Source organism: Lipotes vexillifer, unplaced genomic scaffold, assembly GCF_000442215.2.
Source record: "Lipotes vexillifer unplaced genomic scaffold, Lipotes_vexillifer_v1.1 scaffold213, whole genome shotgun sequence".
NCBI classification, from domain to species: domain Eukaryota; kingdom Metazoa; phylum Chordata; class Mammalia; order Artiodactyla; family Lipotidae; genus Lipotes; species Lipotes vexillifer.
This window is the reverse complement of record NW_006780610.1, coordinates 3,556,736-3,575,780: the sequence shown is the minus strand read 5'-3', so window position 1 is coordinate 3,575,780 and position 19,045 is coordinate 3,556,736. Positions and strand designations below refer to the sequence as shown.

Below are 19,045 nucleotides of genomic sequence, written 5' to 3'. Positions count from 1 at the left end.
GCAAGGGAACCTGTTACTTGTTTTTGCTCCCTCCTGCACCTGCAGGGGCCCCAAAAAGCCTTGCCTGAATTTCTTATCTGGCCTCTAGTCAATTTCTATTGATTGGGGAAGGCCAGGAACCCTGGTCGGTATCAAAGCGACCTGTCAAAAGTCACACAGCCAGTACATGGCAGAGCCAGACATGGTTTTAAGGATGCTTGTCTCTCTATAAAGTGCTCTTTCGGGTACACCAGAAAATTCACAGGGCCCCTAGCTTTTTAAAAAAAAAAAAAATTATTATTTTTAATTGGAGTACAGTTGCTTTACAATATTGTGTTAGTTTCTGCTATACAGCAAGGTGAATTAGCTATACATATAAATATATCCCCTCTTTTTTGAATTTCCTTCCCATTTAGGTCACCACAGAGCATTGAGTAGAGTTTCCTGTGCTATACAGTCAGTTCTAAAGTAGTTACCTATCTTATACCTAGCAGTGTATACAAATACACCGCATAAACACGGCAAACGGAGCAGAGCTGTAGTTGACTACACATGCGCACACTCCCGGCTCAGCTCAGCCCAAGGACAGTGCCAGCCACGGTGCTCCCAGGTGCCAACGGAGCGGATCACGAAGGCGCACTCACCGTACAGGCTCTGGCGAATAAGAACTGGCTGTTGTAGAGTCACGAGGCTAGACCTAGAGAACTACACTTCCCAGAAGCAGCCTGGGGTGGACGCCTTTGGCTAGATGACGTATTTCCGGAGAAAGCAGGCGCTGGATAGGCTGAAGAAAGGAAGGGGGCGGTTCTAAACCTCTGGCGGCTTGGCCTATATCCGGTAGGGTCAGTGGACGAGGCGGCGCGGAACCGGCGTTGTCTCCTGAGCTTTTCCAGGACTGAGCAGACATGGCGGCGGCTTTTCGGAAAGCGGCTAAGTCGCGGCAGCGGGAACACAGAGAGCGAAGCCAGGTAGGACCGCACGGGCCCCACGAACGCTGGCCGGTGGCCCCATGTGCTATTTTCGCCCCGGCCCTACCGCCCACCCCTCCAGCTGCGGGTCCTGGCCTTTTCTGTGCAGAGATGTTGCTTGTAAATATATGCAAATATATGCTGACGACGCAGGCGTGGCTGGGGCGGACCCTCGCGGTTCGGGGAGGAGGGGGTGGTCGTTCTAGCTAGGAGAGCACAGCTGTCCCTATTCCTGGGAGATAATCAAAGCTATCTTGCAAGGTTTCATTGAAGTAGTTAAATGAGATACTGTGTGTAAAGTGCCTGATCTTCTCTGGGGAAGTTGAGGTCAAAGTTCACACAGCCAATAAGTGTCCCCGCTGGAACTGGAATCCACATCTAAAGAGGCTCAGCCCTGTCCGCTGTGTATGCGGGCTGATCCCGAAGAGATTGGAGTTAATTAATGTGCTATCAACATCATGCCTGGGCTTTGAGATCCATGGAGATCTGCCACGTACGCTTTTTGTGTATATCTCACATGTAATGTTGGTGTTTTCCAACCCCATTATACAGATGAGGAAACTGAGGTCCAGAGAACAGAATTGACTTGCCCAGTCACAAACACCAAATTCAGACCGAATAAACAATTGCAGGACTTCTGTGGAGGGTGTGTCAGTGTGGAGAGGTTGAGTGGAAATTCATTTAATATATGCAGAATCAATTTATTCTTCTGTTCTCAGGAATCACACAATATCTGATCCAGAAAGGCCCTTAGGGATGTCTGGTGCAATTTCATTTTACAGATGGGGAAGAGAAAGAGAAGGATGTGTCTAAAGCTGTGTCACTGATGGATGGGATGGAACTAAGGCCTCCCAACCACAGTTCAGTCTTCCTGCTTGATAGCATTTATCAGACATTTATTGTGCACTTGCTGTATGCTCAGTGGTGTGCTGGGAGTATTGTATCGATAATTTGCCACCTTGTTTGGACCCCTGTGTGGATCTATCTAAAAATAGTAACAGCTAGAAGTGCTTGCTGTGTGCCAGAGCCAGATAAAGTGCAAAATGCTTTACCCTTATTATCTCATTTATCTCTCAAGAGTGTGTGGAAGTAGGTACTATTATTTTCTTACATTTGCAGATGGGGAAGCTGAGGCTCAGATAGGTTAAGTAATTTGCCCAAAGACATACAGCTATAGGTGGCAATCAGCAAAGCCAGGGATCAGACCAAGTGTTTTGAATCCAGAGGCTACTAAAAGTTGAATAAAGAAGCAACTTTATAAGAGATGCATAAAAAAATGCCCAATGAGAGGGGGGAAAAAAAAAAGAAAGGGGAAAAAAAACCCCAAATTAAAAAACAAACAGGCTTCCTTGGTGGCGCAGTGGTTGGGAGTCTGCCTGCCAGTGCAGGGGACATGGGTTCGGGCCCTGGTCCGGGAGGATCCCACATGCCGTGGAGCAGCTGAGCCCGTGTGCCACAATTGCTGAGCCTGTGCTCTAGAGCCCGCGAGCCACAACTCCTGAAGCCCGGGCGCCTAGAGCCTGTGCTCTGCAACAAGAGAAGCCACCGCAATGAGGAGCCCGCACACCGCAACGAAGAGTAGGCCCTGCTCACCGCAACTAGAGAAAGCCCGCGTCCAGCAACAAAGACCCAATGCAGCCAAAAATAAATAAATAAATAAAAAACAAACAAACAGAAATGCTCAATAAGGAACATGAGTGGGAAAAAGAGAGATGATGAGAGAAAGCATCACAGTGAAACTTGTTGGACTTGGAAGGCAATGATAATAACTGTCAACTTAAAAAAAAATTTTTATTTTATTTATTTATTTTTGGCTGTGTTGGGTCTTCGTTGCTGAGTGTGGGCTTTCTCTAGTTGCGGCGAGCGGGGGCTACTCTTCATTGCATTGCGTGGGCTTCTCTTTATGGTGGCGTCTCTTGTTTCGGAGCACGGGCTCTAGGCGCACGGGCTTCAGTAGTTGTGGCTCGCGGGCTCTAGAGCGCAGGCTCAGTAGTTGTGGCTCACGGGCTTAGTTGCTCCGCGGCACGTAGGATCTTCCTGGACCAGGGCTCAAATCCACGTCCCTTGCATTGGCAGGCGGATTCTTAACCACTGTGCCACGAGGCAAGTCCCGTAACTGTCACTTTTTTTTTTTTTTGCGGTACGCAGGCCTGTCACTGTTGTGGCCACTCCTGTTGTGGAGCACAAGCTCCGGATGCGCAGGCTCAGTGGCCATGGTTCATGGGCCCAGCTGCTCCGCAGCATGCAGGATCCTCCCAGACGGGGGCACGAACCTGTGTCCCCTGCATCGGCAGGCGGACTCTCAACCACTGCACCACCAGGGAAGCCCAACTGTCACTTTTTGAGCACTGACTGTATGCTAGGTATAGCCCAACATGCCGTACAAGGATTATCTTGTATAATCCTACAGCATTCCTGTGAGGCAGATGTTATCCTCATTTGTATCAATACAAATGAGGAACCTGATGCTTAAAGAGGTTGAATAGTGTGTCCAAAGGCACTGTTGTGGGTAGTTGATTTGGATTCGTAGAGAAGACAGAGGCAAAGAGCATGACATGGCCATGTCTGAGTGGGAATAGAGGGTCTTTGTGGGAGAGGTGAGGAGGAGGCCATGCTGGAAAGGTTGGTAAACACATTGACGAGAGCACTGCCTATTTGGGTAAAGTTTGGACTTTATCTTATAGGTCCTCACTGAGGCATTGGGGGAGCTCTGGAAGATACTTGGTATGGAGGGGGTAATTACGTGAACTATTTCAGATTCAATGCCAGGCTTCCTCCTGGCAGGTGTACATTCAAGTGGACGTGACAAATTTCAAGATTTCTGCCTCACTTTGTTGCTCTTTTTTTTTTTTTGGTACGTGGGCCTCTCACAGTTGTGGCCTCTCCCGTTGCGGAGCACAGGCTCCGGACGCGCAGGCTCAGTGGCCATGGCTCACGGGCCCAGCCGCTCCGCGGCACGTGGGATCTTCCCAGACCGGGGCACGAACCCGTGTTCCCTGCATTGGCAGGCAGACTCTCAACCACTGCGCCACCAGGGAAGCCCACTTTGTTGCTCTTTTGACCCTTGAGTTTTCTTTCTCTATTCTCTGTCAACTTCTCTTTATATGCTATAATTAAAATAATAATGATCAAGAGAGGGCTTGGGTATTATTTTAAATATTGAGTTATTTCTTGCATCACTTCAAGGTAGAGGATGAGAGAGGAGACTGTTAAAAATCCCACCCAAGGACTTCCCTGGTGGTGCAGTGGTTAAGAATCCGCCTGCCAAGGCAGGGGACATGGGTTCGAGCCCTGGTCCAGGAAGATCCCACATGCCATGGAGTAACTAAGCCCGTGTGCCACAACTACTGAAGCCTGCACTCTAGAGCCCACGAACCACAACTACTGAGCCTGTGTGCCACAACTACTGAAGCCCACGCACCTAGAGCCCATGCTTCACAACAAGAGAAGCCACTGCAATGAGAAGCCCACGCGCCACAACGAAGAGTAGCCCCCACTCGCCGCAACTAGAGAAAGCCTGCGTGTAGCGACGAAGACCCAATGTATCCAACAAGTAAATAAAGAAATAAATTAAAAAAATTCCACTCAAGTTTTTATACAAGTTTAAACATTAGAGAAGTTTATGTACTGCCTCAAACATCGAGAATATTCAAAGTGGAAGAGGATGCAGTGTAGGAGGGTGGGGAAGATCAGACTGTGGCCCCAGATAGAATAGGTCTCGTTCTAGCTTTGCCACTTACTAGTTCTATGTTCTTGGGCAAGTTGTTCTCTAAACCTCATTCCCTTTTTGGAAAATTGGGGTAACAGTAGTGCCTGCTTTATCCACTTTACATGATTATTTGGGGATAAATGACATTGTGTGTAAGGAGCATAGCAGATTGCTTTGTAACAGTATTTCTTTTTTTTTCACCTTGATAAAAATTTTATTTACTCATGTTACATACTCATCCTAACAAGAGAACAGGAATTTTTTTTTACCTTCTGGGAATGTCAAAACTCCTAGATTTTACAAAGCAAAGTAAAAGTACATACAAATTCTTTTAATTTTAAAAAAATTTGGAAGTGTAGGGTCTTCATTGCTGCGTGCAGGCTTTCTCTAGTTGCAGTTGAGTGAGGGCTACTTTTCGTTGTGACGTGGGGGCTTCTCATTGTGGTGGATTCTCTTGTTGCGGAGCACAGGCTCTAGGCTCATGGGCTCAGTAGTTGTGGCTTGCAGGCTCTAGAGCGCAGGCTCAGTAGTTGTGGCGCATGAGCTTATTTGCTCTGCGGCATGTGGGATCTTCTCGGACCAGGGATCCCCTGCATTGGCAGGCGGATTCTTAACCACTGTGCCACCAGGGAAGTCCCTGGAACAACCTTTTAACTTTAGGGAAAAGGAACTAACCCCGGCCTCTCACTGTTGTGGCCTCTCCCATTGCGAAGCACAGGCTCCGGACGCGCAGGCTCAGTGGCCATGGCTCACGGGCCTAGCCACTCCGTGGCATGTGGGATCTTCCCAGACCGGGGCACGAACCCGTGTTCCCTGCATTGGCAGGCGGACTCTCAACTACTGCGCCACTAGGGAAGCCCGGCAGGCGGATTCTTAACCACTGGGCCACCAGGAAGTCCCCATACAAATTCTTTATAGTGATTTTCTTTTCTTTCTTTTAATTTTATATTTTCAAATTTTCCCAAAATGTAACGGTAATTCTTAATAAATGTGGCCTATTATGATGATGTAGGCAGAAGTGTCTAGCACTGGCCTTGCCGTAGGTTAAGTGCTCAAGTAGTGACAGCTTGTGGAAAGATAATAAATACCAGGATTTAAACCTTGGACCTTCATGCTATCCAAGTTCTGTATCAGAGAAAGTATTTTCTGTCATACTTGGTTTTCTCTCATGCTTGGTACTGAAATTAGAATAATAACAGTACACATGTGCTGGACACCTGCTATGTGCCAGGCTGTGTGCGGGCAACTACCACTTACAGAGGCTCATTAAATCCTCAGGATAGTTGTGAGAAGTAGGTCTTATTGTTCTTATTTTATAGCTAGGAAACAGGAGCTCAGAGATGTTAAGTGAAATGCCCAGAGTCACAGATTTTTAAGAGGTAAAGCTTGGATTTGAACCCAGTTCTTCAGACTCTAAATTTAGCTCTCTTAACCACAGTTGCTTCCCTGTTACTATGTTTTCCCTTCATAGTATTTTATAAACCCTTGGATTAAGTCTGTAGTAATTTTAGTACAACAGGCAACTGCTTTCTTAGTGCCGAGTCATTATTGCCTTTCTCTGTCCTTAATAGGCCAAGAAGCCTACTATGGCAGTACTTGTGACCTCTCTGGCGCCTGCATTGGCCTCTCATCCTTGGGCAGTGCCCAGTTGGGGGAGGGGAGGGAACAGGATAGCACATTGGCTGCCAGGACATGGATTTACTGAACGCTCCAGAGATTCTTGTTCCTGTCAGGTGTCCTGTTGATTCGGGTATGTGTTTGCTGAGGAAACTAAGCACATTTTTTTTCCTTTTGTCTTCTAGCCCAGCTTTCGAAAACATCTGGGCCTGCTGGAGAAAAAGAAAGATTACAAACTTCGTGCAGAGTGAGTACAGTCTTTCTGGGAGCGGTGCTGCCAGAAAAGCTTACAGTCTCCCTGTACTACAGCTGAATTGCCTGAGTGTCCAGCAGGGGATGATTTCCTGCCATTGATAAAGTGGCCAAAGCTCTGGCAGCCTGTCAGATACTTTTCTGCGACCCTAAACTTCTCTCTCTGTTTAGGCAGAGCGTTATTTATTTAACTGTAGTTGCATTGAGAATTTTTTTTATTATGTTGTTCCAGATCGTTTTCTCAGAGTGGCTTTGGTTTGCTTCTGCCTTGGTGTTTGAGCTAAAAGCTGAATCCTTTTTCTCTCCCTTTTCTTGAAGTTCAAGATAGAATCTAACATTCCAGTTGTTGAGTCTCTTACATCACCATGTGTGGTGTGGAATGAAGACATGTGAAAGATGGATTCATGGGACTGAGTGTGGGTGATAATGAACTTCGAAAACATTTTATAAAACAATTATCCCTATTCTTCTTCTTTAGCACTTTATTTACAAAACATTTTATAATTATGTGTTAGCCACGCATGTCAGCTGAGGTCCTTTTTATGCCCCCGGAGCAGCTGGTGATGGATTAAGTGGATTGCTCTGGGTCCCAGAGTTTTTCAGGCAAATAATAATAACTGCGTGCTATTATTAGGCCAGGCAGTGTCCTAAGAGAGTTACCATTTTTACATGCATTTATTCCAGCAATCTTTGGGGATGCTGTTATTATCACACCCATTTCACAGATTAAATTGGGATGCAGAGTGGTTAACTAACTTATCCAAGATTACTCAGCCAGAAGTGGTGGAGCCAAGATTTGAACCCAGACAGTCTGGCTCCAGAGTCCACGATTCTAGTCACTATGCTATACTACAACGTGTAGTTTCTGAATCTTATTTGGTCACTTGGTGCCCAAGCTTGCATGAGAACCCCGTCTGAGGAGTTGTAATCTGTGCTTTGTTGGGTCTCTCCCTGTAATGATGTAGATGGCAGTAAAACTTATGTGAAATGGGGACTGTTAATTTCAGGTAGAACAGGGATAGGAGAGGACCCACAAAGAGATGAGCTCAACATCTGACACTGGAGTGTGACATTGGAGTGTGGGTCGAATGTAGTCACTCCTTTGGCTTTTTTGAGTTTCATTTTGTATGTATCATTAGATGCTTGTAAAGTTTGCTTGTTGTGTTGTTGTTTTTTTCTTTTTTGCTATGAACCTTGTTTAACCTGCTTTTCAGTGACTACCGGAAAAAGCAAAAATACCTTAGAGCTCTCCGGAAGAAGGCTCTTGAAAAAAATCCAGATGAATTCTACTATAAAATGACTCGGGTTAAACTCCAGGTGGGTGCCTAATGGATCAGTTGGGTTTTTTTTTTCCCTGCAATGCCGTATGGCATGTGGGATCTTAGTACCCTAACCAGGGATTGAACCCATGCCCCCCCGCAGTGGAAGCACAGAGTCTTAACCACTGGACTGCCAGGGCAGTCCCTCAGTTGGTGTGTTGAGCTCCAACTCAACAGGGAAAATAAGGATGAGGGAGGAGATGGATAGCTAGGACCCTGGGCTTTTATTTAGCTCTTCTCCAGTTGGTCAGGTGCTCCTGGTCATTATGCAAAAGGCAAAGCTGCCCCTTCATGAGCAGCATGCAGTTTGCAGTTGTCTGATGCCTGGAGCTATTCTGAGAGGGTGATTGGAGGTGTTGAATTGAATGTGTGTCTTGGGGGCCTGGTGCATTGTGTTGCTGTTGTATGTAGCCTTTGGTTGTCGTTGTTCCAGCCACGAACTATGCCAACAACTTATTAATGATTTTAATCTAATAGGAAACGTATCTTTTAAATTTGCATTTTAGGATGGAGTTCATGTTATTAAGGAGACTAAGGAAGAAGTAACTCCAGAACAGCTGAAACTGATGAGAACTCAGGATGTCAAATATATAGAAATGAAAAGGGTTGCAGAAGCTAAGGTAACAACTAAAACTCTATTCTGATATGTTTTTGTTGGTTAAGAAGAGAAATAGAAATCCATTGATCTCGAGTTGTAAGTTGATTTCTTCTGGCATTTCCAATCTTAAAGTACACTTAATTATGATAATGGTTTAAAAGTATAGTCAGCATGGTGGAGTGGAAAGAGGTCAAGTTTGAGACAGACTTAGGTTTAAACTCTGGCTCTGCCATTCATTAGCCCCATGATTATGGGCAAATTAACTTCCCTGGGGCTGTTTCCACATTTCTATCTCATAGGATTGTTGTAAGCCTTAAATGAGTTTTGTGTAGTGCCTAGCTAGCCCCCTACCTGACATGTGGTTGGTGCTTGATAAATGTTAGTGGTCCTTTCTTTTAAAAGAATGAAGCAGGTTCTTTGCTGGCTGGTGATAATGATGTGGAATGGTCTAAACTTGTGCAAATTCATTTCTGACACCCTAGAAGAACCCAATATAAAATGAGACCATATTCTGTATCCTAGAAAATTGAAAGACTAAAATCAGAGCTCCATCTGCTGGATTTCCAGGGGAAGCAACAGAAGAAGCATGTGTTTTTTTTTGACACCAAAAAGGAAGGTATGAAATGTTTGAAAGTTTCTGGGACAGTCTAGCATATTGGTCTGTGTTGTTTGGTGTTAGAGACAGTGCCTTAAGGATTGTCTTGACTTTTAGTCGAACAGTTTGATATTGCAACTCACCTGCGAACAGCCCCAGAACTAGTCGACAGAGTCTTTAACAGACCTACGATAGAGACCTTGCAGAAGGAGAAAGTGAAAGGAGTTAACAATCAGACTCAACTTAAGGTAATTTTCTCCATTTTTCTTCAGGTCTGAGTTTATGGGAATCTAGGTTCTTTTTTTTTTTTCTCCCTACTGCATTTAAGATGATTATTTTTGGAAAACTTACTAAGTTCTCTTAGAGAAGTGGAAGGAGGATTTGGTGATGGGAATGGAAGTGGAGAAGGGTTCCTTAGTTTCTAAGATTACAGGACGTGTAGCATAGTGGTCAGGAGCTTACTCTCTGGCCTTTAGGTCTGCGTTTGTTTTTGTTTTTTGGGGGGTTTTTTTGGCCATGCTGCGAGGCTTGCGGGATCTTAGTTTCCTGACCACGGATTGAACCCGGGCCCCGGCAAAGCACCGAGTCCTAACCATTGGACAGCCAGAGAATTCCCTAGGTCTGCATTTGAATCCTACCTCTGACCCTGGGCTTTGTGCTTTCAATGCTTGTAACAGGTGCCAACAGTTTTAAAAGGCAGAGAAAGGAGGGGACACTGAAGATGAAGGGATTTGGTATACTTTGATATTAAACCTTTAACAGTGAATATGCATATCAAAAGGTCTTTCATGTTCTGCATTTGTACCCCAAATTTTGTAATGACTTGTCCTTACGGTGCTTTCCATCACTGTAACTGGGTTTGTGCAGAAGACATGCTTTTTCTCCAAGTCTTCTGGAGTTGAACTCTCACTTCTGACTGATTCATTTAAAAAAATGCTGTCAATGTGTTTCAAGCAGACAGCTGTTCTGTTTTGATTTGAATCATTTACACTGCATCAGCTTTGTTTGATTTCACAGCAGCTTCTCTAGCTCAGAGGCAGCTAAACTTGCTTTAGTAATATAAATACCCCTAATTAGTTTGATTATATTGGGTAATCCCATAAATCAACAGTCTGTGCAATAAAGTGAAAACAAAAGCTGTCTGAAACCACTGCTGTGAGACTATGCTAGAATTGGTGAATTGTTTAAATCCAAGGCCCAGTAATATTCCCCTCTGTGTAGATAACACTTCCAGCCGAGGAGCCGGCTGACTGGTGTTCTAGTGATAACCCTCTTTGTCATGTAGTTGTATTTTCAATTAGCTGTGTCGCTGACACTAATCAAGTATTGCAGTAGTTCCTAAAGAGATTGGTGTTCCAAAGTCCTGTGTAGAATAGTTCACCATCTTACCTTTTGAAAAGTTGGGAAGGTTTGGATTGCCCGTTTTGTCTAGTGTTGTTTCTTTTGACTGTCTTGTTTAAAGCAAAATTATTTTTATTAAGAGTCTGCTGGTGGGTGGCTTGCAAGGGAATCTTTAGTCTGTAACTTGGAGGGGGTGAGCAATCCATGAATGGGCTTTAGGAAGTCTATGAACACCTTCTTCCCACCTTGAAATTTTGTGTGACTGGGTATATACATTTGTATGAATTTGTACAAATACATATATACATTTATGTCAAGAAAGGATCCAAAGCTTTCATCAGTTTCTCAGAGGTCTGTGATCCCCCCACGTTGAAGGACCATTGGTCTTTGACGGGTCATCAGCAGTGAGAATTTTCAGGTCAGCTTCCACTGACAGAGTCCTTCTGCTCTCTGAGTTCCACAGTTCTGACACCAGCACACTGCCCGGTGGCCCTTCTCTACTCATTGTGTAGGGTTTCCAGCACTGGTTCATTCCTACACGTTAGGTAACTGGGACGCTCAGACAGCTCAGTGTAGTAGTGGAAAGATTCCTGGGATCTGTGAGACTCGAGGCGCAGTCCTGATTCTGCTCCAGGTGAGCCTTGTGTCCATAGGCAAGTCTCCAAGATTCCATGGAGCTCTGGAATGTGGTGTTCCTAAAATGGCCAGCTTCAGAGTCTCTTGTTACGTTGATTCTGGGGTAAGGAGGGAATTGATGAAACCATTTATGCGTTCGGGCCCAAGTGGATTAAGAAACAGTTTCTTACTCATTTTTATCCTGTTAATTGTTTTACTGAAAATGTGTGTTTCTTCTGCAGCAAATAGCGAAAGAGAGGCAAAAGCAGTATAACTGCCTGACACAGCGGATTGAGCGCGAGAAGAAATTGTTTGTTATTGCACAGAAAATTCAGACTCGCAAAGATCTTCTGGTGAGGAGAGAGAGCCTTAGGCCTTCATTTTATTTTATTTTATTTTTTTCCTTGTAAAGTTCTAAACTGAGACTGGATTTCAGCTGTGTGTAAACCAACCCCAGTGAAAATGTCTGCTCCTCAGGGACAGTGGTTTGAGCCAGTGTCTGTTACTCTGACAGTGTTGAAATGTTCCTTGATTAAGAAGGTAATAAGGGGCTTGCTTATTAGTCAGTGCTTTGGAACAGCAAAGGGTAGGATCGGGTGGCATATGAACTTTATAGCTTATGAGCAGCTATCTGTAACATTTAAACAGGTTAATAAAACAGTGCGTGTCACTCACTGGTGTTTAAAAATAGACAACATTGTGTAGTTAAATAGAAGAGCTAAGGAATATAAGATGCCCCTTTCATATTATCATTCCTTTAAATGTCAAGTTTTTCAGCTTTGCAGATCATTTTGGTCTGCCTTTCTCAACTTGGGTTCCGTAAGAGAAGAAGCCCTACAAGATAATGATTTAAGTACCTTTCTTCTCAATTTTCACAAGAACTTCTGCACAGCCAGCCTCATTATAGATGCCCGGGGAGAACTTGACTCATCGCATCGGGGATGCCTTAGGACAAAGGGCTTTGTCTCTCTTGAACATTGAGACGGGCTGAATTAGGGACTTTCTAATAGGTAGTTTATTAAACTTGCTGTTTTACACAGACCTCTCCTACTATTTACTGGTAACTTTTTACTCTTTTGTAGGATAAAACTCAGAAGGTGAAGGTGAAGAAAGAAACAGTCAACTCCCCAGCTATCTACAAATTTGAGAGTCGTCGAAAACGTTGAAGTGTTAAAGATAAGCCTGTCATTCCACGTGGAAGAGTTTGTTTTTTTTTTCCAGTAACTTCAGATTCCACTGGTCTAAGTGACTTGGTTTTCCTGTTTATAACCATAATTTATTACAGATCTGACATTTGATGTGAACAGTGTTAAAGCCACTTCCCCCGTCTAAATTGTTTGTGGGTTGTTGAATTGTTGAAATCAGTCTTTTTTGTTTTTTGGCTGCTGCGTGAAGGCTGAAAGATCCCAGGTCCCTGACCAGGGATCAAACCCAGGCCCGAGGCAGTGAAAGCGCCAGGTCCCAGTCACTGGACCACCAAGGAATTCCCTGAAATCAGTCTTATTTTTATATACTTTCATTTTTTTTCATTATAAAAGTTACATAATCTTTTACATAGCAAATTTGGAAAACAAGTGAGTTCATCTCTAATCCCAATACTTATTCAAGAACGACAGATAGCTGTTGCATAGTTAACTATGCTAGAGGTTAGGGAAATGGAGGTGAATGACTATCGAGAGCATTCTGGTTGATTTCCTCCATGTTGTAGAGGTTGGCACTGGTTTTTGTGTTTTGTAGTTGTAATTAAACACCTTTATGGCCTACTTTTTTCACTTACTATTAAATCATTAGCTCTTTTCCATTTTGTTACATCATTAAATTTTTAAAAGTAATTTATCTCATAATAAAAATTAAAGTAAATATTTCTAATGTTTGCATAATGTTTTAACCAGTGGATAGACTGATTTTACCCCCCATTCATTATTAATTTATTGGATATTCAGGTGGCTGCATAAGTTAGCCAGGAAGGACTTTTTTTCTTTTACACTTTACAGCTGCAGATAGAAACCCTTGGAATTAGGAACTCAAAGGGGCACCTCTTCTTTATTGATGAAGCTCAGATCAGAACAGACCTGGCTCTCTGTTCCTGCCCTCCTGGCCAGCTCTTGATTCCAAGGCTATAAATGGCTTGGTACAGGCCTTCACCCTGGAAATAGATATCCCAGCGTGTGTGCGGCAGACACATAGACCTCCCAGAGTCTCACCCTTCCCTTACCTGCCCACACAGGGATGATAGGCCGAGGCCAGTCAGGACAGGGCTGAGCGTGCTTAGAGCAGATGTGTGAGGAGCAGGATTCTGGGAGGCTTGCTTACACATCACCCCCTGGAGGGGGAAGAGCACCCATCTGCGGGTATTTAAAAAGAAAAGTTACTAAAGCTTAATAAGTTCCTGTGACTATTATGTTCTTATACAAAGCCTGAAATGAAAGCCTGTTCCCTAACGGTGTGCTCAGTGGGATTCAGATCTGGGAGCCCTGGAAAGCAGGAAGAAGGGCCAGGGGACTAGAAGCTAGCAGCTTTTGCCTTCAGGAAGGTAGTGCTTCCCAGTCTGGGAAGGTGCTGTGCTAAGTAAATGTTGATGGTCTTATGACAGAGGCGTCTGGAGACTTGAGACCTGAGTCAGGAAAGGGACTCATCCCATGGGTGTTGGACAGAGGAGCAAGCAGATCAAGCGGCAGTCTGTTCCTGGGACAGAATAGCTTGCTTGATGCTGCTGCTGTGGCTGCCTTGCCCCCACCGGGGAGGAAGGTGGGAGGAGGGTGGAGGTATACCTAAAGGCCTTCTGGTGAAGCGCACGCCCACACAAAGGTGCACACACTTTCTAGGCTCTCAGGGGAGTAGATGCCCAAGGCTTCATAAACACAGGTGTGTACACGAACACACCACTAGGGTTTCATGTACGCAGAATACACACCCACAAGTCCTCAAATGCTATGTAGGTGTACAGGCCAAATGGAGCAGGAAGGTCCATCTTCTCTCAGTACAAAGTTCCAGGGTAGAAGTGATCAGAGCACTCACTGTAAGGGAATAAAGCTAGGTGTCCTGAGCTGCTCTTAAACTGAAGGCTGTCTCCGAGGCCCGAGGATTCTGAGGGAAGAGATTGGCTGCCCCTGTGTTTAACCTGAGAGGCTCCAGCCTCATGGGTCCTGAAAATAGGCCAAGGGCTTTGACGTTTTAGTGCCCATTGGAACCTCAGACTTCCGGCTCCTTGCTTGGGAAAGAGACTGTTGTTTCTTTTGGATCCACCCCTCCAGGTCCAGGGGTGCTTTGGGCTCTTGGTGGCACCCTGCTGTGGCTGTGCCAGGGGGAATGTGGCAACTGGCAGAGGTGGAGAACATTTTTCTTGGCAGGACACGTGTCGTTCAGGTTTGTACAATCCAAGTCTCCAAAGCAGCAGCTCCACGCGTGACATGGAAGCCCCAGGTCTCTCCAGCAGAGACCCAACCAGCCTGGCTTAGTCCACTACCACCTGTTAGGGCCCTTCTGATTGAAGCAGGAGAGTGTTAGGCCTTACTGTATATATATTTTTTAATTAATTAATTTTATTTATGGCTGTGTTGGGTCTTTGTTGCCGAGCATGGGCTTTCTCTAGTTGCAGTGAGCGGGGGCTACTCATTGCGGTGGCTTGTCTTGTTTGTGGAGCACGGGCTGTAGGCGTGTGGGCTCAGTAGCTGTGGCTCGCTGACTCTAGGGCGCAGGCTCAGTAGTTGGCGGCGCATGGGCTTAGCTGCTCCGTGGCATGTGGGATCTCCCCAGACCAGGGCTTGAACCTGTGTCCCCTGCATTGGCGGGCAGATTCTTAGCCACTGTGCCACCAGGGAAGCCCTTATTTTTGAATAAAATCTTTTACTGAACTGATTCCTGGCGACAGGGTGGGAAAGGGCCCAGTAGGTGGAGCTGCTGCCCCTTCACTGGGGTTAGCTCCCAGGGTGCTGCTGTTGAAAGTGCCCAGTACTCCATAGGTGCTTAGTATGCATTTGTTTATTGGATTTAATGCCACATGGTAGAGCTCTTGTGAAAAAAGATTTTCTCCATCCCTGCTCCCCTAGCATGAGATAAGTGTGACCCCCAAAGGACTGGGCAGGAAAGGGCTTTCCCTTCACGTTTCTAGTGAGGACCATGGAGGAAGCCTGTGTTGGAGTCCCAAGTCGTCCAGAGGGTGGTTCCACTAAGACATGGTGGGGTCTCCCCACGTGCAGTTTTGAGTGTCTGTTTACGGCTTGCTGTCTCCCCACGCTGCTGTCTGTGGGGCAGCGAACAATTAAGAGCTGCAAGGCCTCCAGCAGGGGAGGCAGCCAGCAGATGCAGACTCGCCCTGCCTACCTGTGGAGGCCGGTGAGGCTGGGGCCTGTTGGGACTTGAGACAGGCGAGTGGGTGAATGGTGTCGGCCTCCCTTCCTCCTCAAGTTCTCCCAGCGTCGGTTCACAGAGCCGCCTTGTGCACGGGGTGTTGGGGAAGGGTGGGACGAAGCCCCAGGTGAGCAGAGGAGATGGGGGACCTGAGATACCATCCTGGGGCTGTGTCAGCAGGTTTCTTGTGCAGCTGCTTCCTGGGGTCAGAGGGCGCGCTCTCTTTTGCTAGCCAGGTCATGGGGCCTCCCTGCTGGCAGGGCTCCCACCCAGCTCCCTTGGGTCTGTCTCAGCAGAAAGTGTAGGGGAGGAGCCCAGAGCAGCTACGCAACGCCGAGAGGCAGAGCCTCCTTTCCCAAGTCCAGCGAGTAGAGTTAGGAGGTTCAGGAGGCTGCCCAGTTCATGCTTCTGCTTGCCCTCCTTTCCTAACGTCTCCAGTCAGGGGGAAAAAAAATCTCTCCTGCTTCTTCAGACTCCCTATAAGGAATCTCCCTGTTCCTTATTCCTGAATCCATCATTACTTTGGGGAAGTGCTGTCTAATCTGTATCTCTCCTAACTGGAGTTGGTGTCTAGTTCTCCCTACCCAGTCTTGGCTGCATCCCTCGATGGCCCTGGTAATGGCCATGGCCGTTTCCTTTCTTGTGCGAGGGGAGCAGACTGGCTGGTGTCGGGGCAGTGGTGCTGCGAGGGTGGTAGTAAAGGCTGGTGCAAGACAGAGCCAAGGACCTAGCTGTTTCTCGGCAAGAGGAGTTTATCTGGGGACTGCTGTGTTTGGGGTTGAGGGTGGGAAGGAAGTCCTTTCCTCTCCTGTCATCTGTTACCTGACAGTCAAGCCCAGACCATAAGTGTTAATGAAACTCTGGTGCCCCGGAGGCAGCTGGGCAGCCCCCCCTGCCCTGAATCAGCCTGACTCATTTACAGCTCTCTCCTAGTTCCCCCAAAGTCTTCTCTCTGCGGTGGCAAATGTTGGGGGGTTGGTTTCAGGTTTCATGTTTTCACATTACTGGGTGGAAAAAAAAAACCTTTCCAAGCCAAAAAACCAGCTTCTACAGCAGAAACAACATGTCCCGAGAGCACTGAAAATTTCCCCATCTTCTCTCCTCAGCTGCTCAGCGACACTGAGGCCAGTGACAGAGGGGTTGAGAGGAGGGGGTTGGAGCCAGGCTGAGCAGAGCGTTGGGGACAGTCCCTTTGGAGGTGACAGCACTTACTTTCCTGCGTAAAGATGGGAGGAGCTTTGCAGGGCCCTCTCTAGCTCTGGAGCCTGTGGCCCCCCGTGGTCAGCTGTGGATTGCCAGGGGACTGGGACAGCCATCTCAGGACGGGCAGGGGCTAGGGAATGAGGGGCCGTCTTGCATCTCTAGCTAATTTGATCCCAGGGGGTCAGAGGGCAAGTGTCCCTCCCTCAGAGAGGGCTCTTGAGGTGGAGTGGTAGATGGGGAGATGCAGGGTCCATCTGGCACGTGGAGACTGAGGGGTGCCACCACCTCCTGCTGCTGCCTGGTAGCATTATAGACCACGCCCACCCTGACAGGGGCAGATGGCCTCTGGCAGATGGAGACTAGACCAGCAGTGGCTGGATGAGCCTTGTAGTCTCAGTCTGGCTGTGTGTGTGTGTGTGTGTGTGTGTGTGTGTGTGTGTGTGTGTGTGTGTGTGTGTGTGTGTGTGTGTGTGTGTGTGTGTGTGTTTAGGGGATGGGGTCCTGGCCTGGTCGGGCCATGCTGCGGGAGAGGGAAAGTGGAAACCCCAGATGGAGCCAGTGAACCTTGGGGGCACACCTAAGTTTGCCGTGTAAGGGTGGCAGGTGCTCAGAGCCCCGACCCTGCCCACCTGTCTGGGCTTCAGAAGCTGCCCCGGTTAGTTCTATAGTGAAGGTGAAGGTCTCCCGGGGCGGGAGTCTCTGCTGCAGCTGGAGCCTGGTGGGCTGGAGGCAGATCCCCCTCCCTGCCAGGTCCCCAGAGCTCAGGGCCTGGGCAGCAGCTCCTCCCACAGGGTGCGCCTGTTTATTATGCGCTCGGGCTCCCTCGCCACGCAGGCAGGCAGCCGCCTTCATTAGCAGAGGAACTGGGGTCTGTTTTGGCTGCCTCATCAGCATCAGTGAACTGCGTCCCTGCGAGATTTGATACAATTTAATTAACCTAATTAAAAGCTCTGATTGCAGAGATGATTGGGGTAGCGCCAGCAGCGACTGCATATTTATAATGAGCTGCTAGGTGTGGGACTGCAGCCAAACGCCACGCATCCTAATGAGTGGGAGCCGGGAGCCAGGGAGCGGGAGAGTGAACATTTATTTTTGGCAACAATGCCCAGTTCCTCCCTGCCAGGGAGTCAGAGACCTAGGGAGCAGAGACGGACCTGCCCGCCAGAGCTCTTCAGCACAAGGTGGGAGCAGGAACTGTGCCCCACGTGTCCTGGTGCCTTCGGACGCCCACACGAGCGCACAGTGACTGTGTTTTCTGCTGCAGAGTAGGGGGATGGGACCCCGGCAATGCACTTTTCCTGCCTCTCTCCATCTTTGGACCACGAGCCCTGGTATGAGGAAACGGCCCAGCAGAACCACCTTGATGTCAAGACTTCTGGATCTCTGGGTTATTCTCTTCCAACTTGCTGAGGAAGATCAGAGGCTGAAAACCTGGGTGGGGATCCGAAAAGGGGTCTGAATGTCCAAGAGACCCAGGTGAGGATCCGGGGCCTGGAACAAACAGGAGAGACAGGAGAGATGCCCCTCCAGCTCATCCCGGGCCCCCATGTCCTCACGTTCTTCAGAGAACGCTTGCTCAAGAGGACCACCTCCCCTGGACTCTCCTCTCCCACTGCCTCTGTCTGGGGAGTCTTGGTTTGTCTGACTCAGCGTTTCCGCTGTAAATCACATCTAATAATAATGAGAGTGAGAACTGTGGCAGAGATGCCGTGGGTGAAGGGGGCACCTATGAGAAGGGATGCGCTGCCTAAGTACAGGGGGGTGTGGAGTGGGGGGCCGAGCTCCAGGCCGGCAGGAGTGAGGGCTGGGCTCTGGAAGTCACCATCAGTGGCCTGCGGGTGGGGGAAGAAGGTGGGAGCAGCCCTCCCCCGCCCCCCTAGAGTGCCTGTGTATGTGTAGGTCATGAGCTCAGCCAGGCTGGCCCAGCCCCCCTAGAGTGCCGCCAGGACAAGATGAGATTTGTCCCCAGCCCACCTTGCAGAGCTGCAGCTGTTTAGCTCTCTTATCAATCTTCTCTGTGGGTTTAATCATCTCTCTGTCATCCTGCTGGGGCAGCCCTCCCCTTACAGGAGCCCAGCTTTCCTCTGATCCCCCTCCCGCAGACACAACCATCTCCACCTGACTTCCCTTATAGGAGACAGAGGGTGGGCCAGGGTGGATTTGCCCTAGGTTTAGTCTCAGTGTTGGGGCAGAGGTCCCTGTTTTTGCAAGGAGTCAGCAGGGATTAGGGGTGGGTAGAGGAGGCACTGGGGATCTTTGACTCCACTCCGGGCTGGGTAGGGCAGGGCCTAGGGGTTGGCCATGAGGGCCGTTAGCCTGGATCGAGGAGATTCTGGGTAGGTGCAGTGTCCATCCCTGCCGTCTCCCTCTCTCCTGCCAGCCCCTTGGCAGCTGCCTCCACCCACACCGTCCAGCCAGCCAGCTCTGGCCTCTTTTCCTGGGTGAGTCCTGTGGGGCTAGGCCCCATTGAGCCTTGTGGGACTCAGGGGCCTGTGGGCC

At 47.9% G+C, this 19,045-nt stretch overlaps 1 protein-coding gene across 1 annotated transcript; it reads left to right on the top strand.

The window, feature by feature from the left end:
• The first annotated feature begins 804 nt into the window (after positions 1-804).
• On the top strand, positions 805-12,341 carry UTP11 (UTP11 small subunit processome component). The gene is made up of 8 exons (XM_007453788.1): positions 805-947; positions 6,459-6,520; positions 7,740-7,842; positions 8,351-8,464; positions 8,965-9,058; positions 9,155-9,285; positions 11,236-11,346; positions 12,076-12,341. The coding sequence occupies exons 1-8, from the start codon at positions 885-887 to the stop codon at positions 12,157-12,159; spliced, it is 762 nt and encodes a 253-aa protein (XP_007453850.1). The 5' UTR covers positions 805-884; the 3' UTR covers positions 12,160-12,341.
• The last annotated feature ends 6,704 nt before the right edge of the window (positions 12,342-19,045 follow it).

What these genes read in the sequence shown, in the direction of transcription:
- UTP11 (XM_007453788.1), top strand. Translation starts at nt 885, where the DNA reads ATGGCGGCGGCTTTTCGGAAAGCGGCTAAGTCGCGGCAGCGGGAACAC. An exon ending in AACACAGAGAGCGAAGCCAG is followed by an intron (nt 948 to 6,458) that starts GTAGGACCGCAC and finishes TTTGTCTTCTAG; the next exon opens with CCCAGCTTTCGAAAACATCT. An exon ending in AGACTCGCAAAGATCTTCTG is followed by an intron (nt 11,347 to 12,075) that starts GTGAGGAGAGAG and finishes ACTCTTTTGTAG; the next exon opens with GATAAAACTCAGAAGGTGAA.